Genomic DNA, 8,289 nt, shown 5'->3' with positions numbered 1-8,289 from the left:
AAGAAAGAAAAAAAAAAAAAAAAAAAGAAAGGAAATAACGGCGAAAGCGGGTAGAAAAGGATGCCGTTTCGGCAAATCAGACGGGAAAGAAAAAAGCGAGCCGTGGTCGTCGCGCGTCGAACCGAAAAGAAAAAAACGCGCGAACCGTGTACCGATCGATCGCGATCTCTCGCAAGCGATCGGGAACAGATTACTTGTTTCAAGTTCAGAAGCATCGTAACAATGCTTTATTCGCATTTCACATGTACATTTGTCAAAAGCCGCACACGTCGTTCCAGTGCCCCGTGCTCTCTCCCTCTCTCTCTCTCTCTCTCTCTTTCTCTCGCTCTCTCTCTCTCTCGCTCTCTCTCTCGTTGTTCGACGAGGCGACAATGACGACGGAAACAACGACGTCCTGATGTTAAGTGAACTTCTTCTCGAAACGACGACGACGACGACGACGAGGACGATGAGGAGGACGATGATACCTTCGTCAGACGATCGTTGCCGGTTGGAATGCGATCCTAATTGCGAGAAGAAAACGTGGATATACGGGAGAGTGAGAAACAGAAGACGGTCGATGACGATGGACTCGACGGGAAAACGGATGTGCAAAAGGCTCGTCATCAAGGCGAGTCGATAATATAAATGCGTTGACCCGAATGCTTTCTACGTATATGCTCGTTCACGTGTGCTCTTTGCTTGCTGCGAGTACCACAGTACGGACATTTGAATCGTGGCGCGACGCCGCACTCGTAACGAAGGTGACGCTTCAAACTTTTCACAACAGTGTAACCGTTCCCACACTTTGGGCACGTGTAGTTCTTTTTCTTGCTGCCTCTGCGTCGAAGCGACCCGTAGACATCGTCCATCGTGTGAAACTTGCTCGCTTCCTGATACGGACCAGCCCCGTAATTTCCGTACAATAGGCAAAACGAACGATCCACTGAAAGCAAAAATGCGCAATAATTAGCAAAAGCCGATTTCACCGACGATCGTCGCAACCATCGCGAGAATATCTGCACGCATCATGATCCATTATCCTTCCATCTCTCCTTTTAGAAACCATTCCCACTCTCTCGCTCATTTCTTTAAAACATATTCTCCTCCTCGCTCGCTCGCTCGCTCGCTCACTTGCTCGCTCACTCACTCAGTCAGTCACTCTCTTTCAAATTCTCTGTAAGAGAAATAAAATAAAACGAAAAATTGTCCATCGCACATACAAGGACGTGGGAGGAAAATCGTGATCGAATGAAACATTTATTACTATGCTTGAGAGTAGGTACAATACATGTTGCACGATGATAGTCGTCGTCATCTTAATTAAAACTTGAGGTCAATCACGCAAACTCTTTCGTTGGGATGCTTCTTGCGTATGTGGCAGTAGATCTGGGACGTCTGCTTGCTCTTCAGCTCGCAGTAAGGACATTGGAATCTAGGTTTGTGTCCGCATTCGTACTTGTAATGTCGATTACGGTTACTTTTCAACGTGAAGCCGTGCAGACACTTGGGACAGTAAAAGAGCGAGCGGTCGCTTCTCATGTTGTTCCCGGGCGTTACCATGCTCATCAGCGAGTCCAATATGCTCAGATCTGAAAAAGAAAAAACAAAGTACGGTGAACGTCCGTCCAAAAACGTTTGACACGCAACTAATAGGACTCGTGCGCCAATTCCCCGTTCGTCTCCACCCGTTTGTCGGCCAAAGAGATCGATCAGCCGAACAACGATAACGGGTCGATAATATTTTCAAAACACAAAATCCAATAAAAAGGAAATAAGGCAAGAAGAAAGCAAAAAATGTGTACCGATTGGAACAATGGATTTTCTTAATCTGGCAATGCAACGTGAGTGACAGAGACAGGAGAGAAGAACAAAGAAGTAAAAATGCAATAAGAAATGGAAACCAAAGAAGAAGAAAAAGAAAGAAACAGATAAATACCAATGGTATGTTTATGATAAAAGAGACGTTACAAACGTTGTTTCGTCTCTTTTATCATAATCAAGCGGAGATAGAATTGATGGAGTGTTTGAACATCGATTTTATTTGTATCTTACAATTCCACAGCGATGACGACATATGATCACAAAAACATCATGGAAAGTGAGGAGTAGTAAGTAATTGTTCAGACATCGAATGTAATTCGCGAACATTTATTTTTTAGTCAATGTCCCGAAGGAAATGATCGGTCGTACGCGACCGACCAAACGGAGAAAGAACAACTTGTTCGTACTTGTTATCGGGCGCACACAGTTATCAATAAACGCACTTAACGCTACAACATCATTAATTATATCACAGCAACAAAAACAGTCGGCCACTAACGTCTATGTGCAGGTAGAAGAAAATGGAAATCGAAGATAACGTCTCGAAGCGCGGCGGTGCTTCTGGCGAAGTGAATGGCTGTACACCAAACATTCGTAAGTTTGTACGCCGGCTGTTCTCTCAGCTCGTTCGATTTTCAAAGCCTTAAATGCTCAGTATTATCTCTCATCGCAATTCTTTCATTCGTTTCGACGAGAAACAAAAGCGAAAGAACACATTTTGCCTCGACCGTTTTCACCCTGTACCATTCAGTCTTGAAATAGAGAACGTGCCGATCGATCAAACGGTACACGTCTCCTCTCTGTTTTATTCCGCAAACATCCAACAATATGCCGGACACAGAATTATCCGAAACAACTTTTTTTTTTTTTTTTAAATAGTATTTGATGAACACGCATTTACTCTCCTTTTTCTCCCTTTCTATCTCCTGATCCTATATAGCTCGCTTGATTTCGTCGACAATGAAAGTCCGTTAAAGTCGATTTCTTTCGCTACTATGAACGTTAAGGATGTCGTTATTATTATTATTTTTATTATTATTATTATTACTAGCGTTTCCATCGATTTCTCTTTCTTTTCTATTTCTCTCTCTCTCTCTCTCTCTCTCTCTCTCTCCACTTTAGAAAACATACAATTTCATCTAATAGGACGTCTAGGAATCGAAGAACGTTTCGCGCGATGGCGCGTACGCATCGTGGAACTTTAAACACAGTTGTACTTGAAACATCTTTCCGTTCTCGACTTCTCTCGAGTAAACTGCCGTCGTCAACGACAAAAACCATTCGTAAAAAACACGAGCAATTTCAACGTGCAACAAACTAACTAACCGGGCGATCGCAATACCCTAAAATTCGAGATTCATTTTGAGCATTGTTTCGTTCCACGATAAGAGATCTCGTAAACGATCATTCTTTAATTTTATAAAACATTTAAAAATTTAATAACAACGGAAAATATATGTATCATATATATTATATGCACATATGGTATTCGTATATACGTGTGACGTGGGCAAGTAAATGTGGGCGTGTGTCAGTGTGTATAGATATACAGGATACACCTGCGATCGTGCAAGCGACTAGAGTGATTCCGCACGTAGAAATAAACTGAAAGGAAAGAATGCAATTTTTTCATACACGATTTGCTTTCACTTTCTTCGAGGAAATTGAGTTTGAAAATTTCACGGGATTATTTACGAATCTGGCTAATTACGAATTGGACAGGAATGATTGTTCTTTCTTATTGCGAAATTAAGTGAAAAACGTAGAGTAGAACTTTGTTATTTAAGGTCCCATTTCCACGAAAACAAAGTTCAAACATGTTTGGTTAAGAATTAGCATTGCAAGCGTGTTACAAATTGACTTGTTAGTAAATTTTCAAACGTAACGCTTTGTTGAAAACGTCGTGAGAAAATTGTATCGTTAGTATCTTGATTAGTCACTTCCGACTAGTCCATAATTAGCTAAATTTAAGTATAAGCGATGAATCTTCAAACTTGATCATTTTCGGAAGCCTTAAACAAATAAAGTTATTCTTTTCTCTTGCGATTTATTTTTTCGTCAGAATCATGGCCGATTGTATCACGATTACAGGAACATTGCACGTGTGTATGTACGTGTGTGCATGCGTGTGTGTGTGTGTGTGTGTGTGTACATACATATGTATGTATACATGTACGTATGTATGTAAAGTGTGTGTATAAATTATTTTTCTAATCGAGGGAAAATCGCAAGAGGTTGCGTTCGTTCGGAGATACCTATGTACGTTTCCAAAGCGAACAGCAAGCTTTTGAGACACTTCATCAACGACAGATGGATCTCGAAAGGGACGGAGATCGAGTCTGCCGTAGGGAACCATTAACGCGAAAAGCGGTCGATTGTCTTGTGACTTTGTAAAATAATCGAACACTCGCACCTCGCGTCGCCTTCTCTCGGCCGTTTTTTTTTTTTTCTTTTCTTCTTCTTTCTTTCTCTCTCTCTCTCTCTCTCTCTTTTCTTCTTACGACGTTGTTCGTTTTTCTTTTTCCAGCAAGCAAGAAGAACACGAACTTAAATCTCTCGGGTCATATCTTCTCGACTGCCGGTGACCCTTCAGTTTTCGAGATGCACCACGTAAACTGTCTGACCTGTGTGCCTGGTACGGATATGAGACATCACGTTGGACGTTTGTTTGCTACGGAACTCGCAGTAAGGACACTGGAATCTCGGTGCTTGGCCGCACTCGTACTTGAGATGCCTGGTCATGTTGCCCTTCACGGTGAAACATCTTCCGCATTTCGGGCAACCGAATGGCTTTCTGAAGCAGTCAGCGAACGATCCCTTCGCGTACGTGTTCTTCACCCGTGCATAGTAATTCGGCAGAGATCTCGGCACGGACGCGCCACTGGGATCAGTCTGACCAACTTCCCTGTTGCTTCCCTCGTTCTCGAATGCTTTACAAGATTGTAAAACGAAGTTTAGATCCAATTGTGGCGCCGCAGCGTAGAAACCTGAAACTTCAAGATTCGCTAGTTAGCCGAATCGCGGAAATAAAGTCAGACGGATTTGGGAAGTGATCGGGATCGCTGGAAATCGCCGAAAACCGAGAGAAATCGATCGCCATCGATCGTTCTCTCGTTCAGAGGCATTGCGATACAATCGGGCTAGATCTAAATCAGATCAGACACGACTGGGCTCGGATAGGATCGGGTCAGTTTGGTTCGATTCGATTCGATTCGATTCGATTCGATACGATTCGGTTTTAATTAGAGATCGTACGAATCGGAAAGCACTGAAAACGGAAAAAGAAAAGAAGGATACCTTAGAAAGTTGCGGATGATCTTCTAGATGAAAACATCGAGCCAGTTTCCGGACGCCTCTCTCAAGCTATATTATTTTTTCTTTTCTTTTCTTTTCTTTTGTTTTCCTTTTTTTCTTTTTTTCCTTTCTAGTTTTTTTCGTTTCTTTTTTAATTTCAAAGAGAACAAGCGCGGCAAAATCGCGCAATTTTAACGGACTTTATTTTTAATTTTTTAATATGTACTAGAGAAAAATACGTCTTAGGCTACGTTAACGATAATTATTATATCTACTGAATGGAGATCGTTGTGTACCGTTGTCTTCGGGTGATGACGACGACATCCTTGATGTTCAACTAGGCATTCGTGCACGGAGGAATGCAGATGAAAGGTTACTGATCGACAACTCGAACAATTGGCGTGCACGTTAGCAGAAATTCGTACAACACGATAAGAGAATTGTTAAACTAGGAAGGATCATTGGCGTGCATGTATTTCGTGTGTAAATTCGCATGCATTTTTACTCAAAATATTTACACATAATTGTCGTTCGAAGGTTAAATGCAACGTTGATAGGGTTCGTGTGGCGCTGAAAAGATCTTCCAAGATGAGCGCGCGTGCTGTAGAGAAATACGTTTCCTTAGAAAGCGAGTAGAAGATCGAAAAAGCGACACGTCTCGGTTAACACTGAGCTAGATCGAGCGCAGAACGAATGGTTCGTCGATGAATTTCGTCGTCGAGTGTTCGAGTTCAAAGCTTCATGTCGAAGATAAACACTTCCTCTTCCGGATGTTTTTTCCTGATGTGAGCGTAGACCGGTGACGTTTGCTTGCTGCGTAGACCGCAATAAGGACACTGAAATCTTGGTTCGTGGCCGCATTCGTAATTCACATGCCGATCTTTGTTTCTCTTCAGGGTGAAACCGCGACCGCACTTTTGACACTGAAACGGCTTCTTCTTGTCGGAAGCGTTTATCTTTAAGCTCCTCCGTTTCACAGTTTTGCCCGATTCCAAACAACGTTTCCCAATCGATCCCGAACGGCTCTTGAAGATTAGGTTCTGTCCGTGCGCAGGCGGTAGAATATGGAACCCTGAAACACGGAGACATAAATACTGAACAGCATACTCTCTCTCGACCGCTGTACAGAAGATGCTGTACAGCTCACGGAGTTGAGGTCGACGTTCCGTTCGAATGCGTCGCGCCGCGAGGCTCCAACGACTCGACTCGAGGGACAAACAACAACCTACCGTCCCTCGTAGATACCATTACTTAGTAGTCCTACTAGCTAGCTCTGTGTCCGCCGCGAAAAATAATCAATTAGCTTCAATTACTCGTTCGTTGTGGTCACAGAGCCGCCTCTAGGAACTGTCGACTAGCCATCGAATAACCGCGGAGAAAGCACCAGCGCAACGCATTCCACGGAAACTGCGTTTCGAACGCTTCTTCGCGATCCATCCACCGAAATTTCGAAACTACGTTCACAATTCAAAATTACAATCTTACAAGAAATATTTTTTTTTTTTTTTTTCTGCTCTGTCGCGCAAACTCGACACGCACGAGAGCTAAACAACGCTTGCTGTGCGATCCTCTTTTTTCCACGAAGCATTCACACTGTACGGTCGCAACGACATCGTTAAAAAGAGCTCGGTTCCTCGGAGAAACAGTGTGTCCCCGCGTCAGCTGGGTTGTTCGTTAGACAATATTTAATTGGAGAAACAATTAAAACAATTTGAGACCCTGGTGCTTGTCACCTGTCACACACCAAGATGCACTATGATCGTACGGATGGATCTCGTACAAGGGGAGGAACAACTTCGTATTTTTTTTTTTTTTCTTTTTTCTTTTATTCTTCGTTTCTTTCTTTTTTTTTTCTTTTTTTTCTTTTTTTTTCTTTTTTTTCTTTTTTTTCTTTTTTTTCTTTTTTTTCTTTTTTTTCTTCGACGCAGCACGATGCTTTATTGCAAGCAACAATCGAGAAGACAACAACGAAAGACGAAATATGGAACAGTCGGTTACAATCGGAAGAAAACGTTGAGCTTTCGGTCCCAGAACATTTGCGCGAGTTGAGGATGATGTACGCGTAAGTGACGGATCATGTGCGACTTTTGGTAGTTTTTCATCGTGCAGTGAGGGCACTCGAAGCGCGGTGGCTGTTTGCACTGATTCCGCAAATGCGACAACATCGATTTCTTCCACTTGTAAAGATTGTGACAACTGGGACACTCGTACAGTCCATCTCGTCGCATGGTAGTGAATTCTCTGCTAGAACGAGCGTAGAACCGCTCGATTTCCGTCCTGCCTTTTCCCCTCTCTGAAACAAATATACAGACAAAGAGAATGTTATTAACAGCGAACTATTATTTCGACTCGTTTTAGTAGATTCACAGAACACGGTCGCCTGGAATTTTCTTCGTCTATCTGTCTGCTCTTAATCCTTTCATATCATCCCTTGATAAAATTTCTCCTCATAGAAACAGGAAAAAATTCCAAGGAAAAAAATCAGCGTTTCTTTGTTTCGCGCAGTTCAATCGTCAAACTTAATATCTCGTGCAGGTTTCTCTTTTCTTTTTTCTCCTATTTTTTTTTTTTTAACACAATTCTTGAAAACATTTCCTTCTTCACAAACCTGCAACTTCTTCGTCCCCTTCAATCATCCGGTTTACAAATATTTGTTTAATTAGTAATATTTGTAAATTACCAGGCTTGGTCACTTAAATATGTTTACGAAACGATATTAAAAGTACGATAGTGCACAGTCCATTGCGATCGACAAAACAAATATTACAAATATTCGAAAATAAATAAGTGGAAAACTTAAAAATTAATATTTATTATTCATTTCTGAAGCTCTTTTGAAGCATGTTGCAACCTTAAAAAGTAGAATGTGAAAATTCTTCATCACACTCAGATGTAAGAAGGAATATGCGCGATGAATATCGTCGTCAGTACAACTAGATCGATATTATTAAACGTGCACCACGTCGACATTTACAAATGCAGATTTTTGACACTGCAGAACGTAACTTCGGAAAGGACGATTAAGTACAAAGGAATAGGATTGAAACTAAACGAAATAAAGACGAAATGAGACGAAATGAGACGAGACGAGACGAGACGAAACGAGACGAAACGAGACGAGACGAAACGAGACGAGACGAGACGAGACGAGACGAGACGAGACGAGACGAGACGAGACGAGACGAGACGAGA

General features: G+C 42.0%; 3 protein-coding genes across 3 annotated transcripts; all 3 read right to left on the bottom strand.

Moving 5' to 3' along the window:
- Window positions 1–694: 694 nt before the first annotated feature.
- Window positions 695–2,056, bottom strand: LOC122538965 (zinc finger protein 787-like; the record flags this gene model as incomplete). Its single annotated transcript, XM_043673497.1, has 3 exons — window positions 2,035–2,056; window positions 1,353–1,571; window positions 695–925 (listed from the first exon to the last, which is right to left on the bottom strand). Coding segments are annotated over exons 1-3 (472 nt in total), but the record flags the coding sequence as incomplete, so codon positions are not given.
- A 53-nt stretch (window positions 2,057–2,109) lies between these two features.
- LOC122538964 (zinc finger protein 771-like) lies at window positions 2,110–5,421 on the bottom strand. Its single transcript, XM_043673496.1, has 2 exons — window positions 5,394–5,421; window positions 2,110–4,808 (listed from the first exon to the last, which is right to left on the bottom strand). Exons 1-2 carry the CDS (start codon window positions 5,419–5,421, stop codon window positions 4,393–4,395), a joined length of 444 nt encoding a protein of 147 aa, XP_043529431.1. The 3' UTR covers window positions 2,110–4,392.
- On the bottom strand, window positions 5,298–6,344 carry LOC122538963 (zinc finger protein 397-like; the record flags this gene model as incomplete). The annotated part of the gene is made up of 1 exon (XM_043673493.1): window positions 5,298–6,344. A coding segment is annotated over one exon (516 nt), but the record flags the coding sequence as incomplete, so codon positions are not given.
- Between the last annotated feature and the right edge of the window lie 1,945 nt (window positions 6,345–8,289).

Source organism: Frieseomelitta varia, unplaced genomic scaffold (assembly GCF_011392965.1).
Source record: "Frieseomelitta varia isolate USP_RPSP 00005682 unplaced genomic scaffold, Fvar_1.2 scaffold_1835, whole genome shotgun sequence".
Classification (NCBI taxonomy): domain Eukaryota; kingdom Metazoa; phylum Arthropoda; class Insecta; order Hymenoptera; family Apidae; genus Frieseomelitta; species Frieseomelitta varia.
Note: the sequence above shows the minus strand (reverse complement) of the source record. Positions and strands in the feature narration are given on the sequence as shown.

Coding starts and splice junctions, on each gene's coding strand:
- LOC122538964 (XM_043673496.1), bottom strand. CDS start 5,421: ATGTCGTCGTCATCACCCGAAGACAACG. Junction 4,809..5,393: donor GTCATCACCCGAAGACAACG/GTACACAACGAT, acceptor TCGGCTAACTAG/CGAATCTTGAAGTTTCAGGT.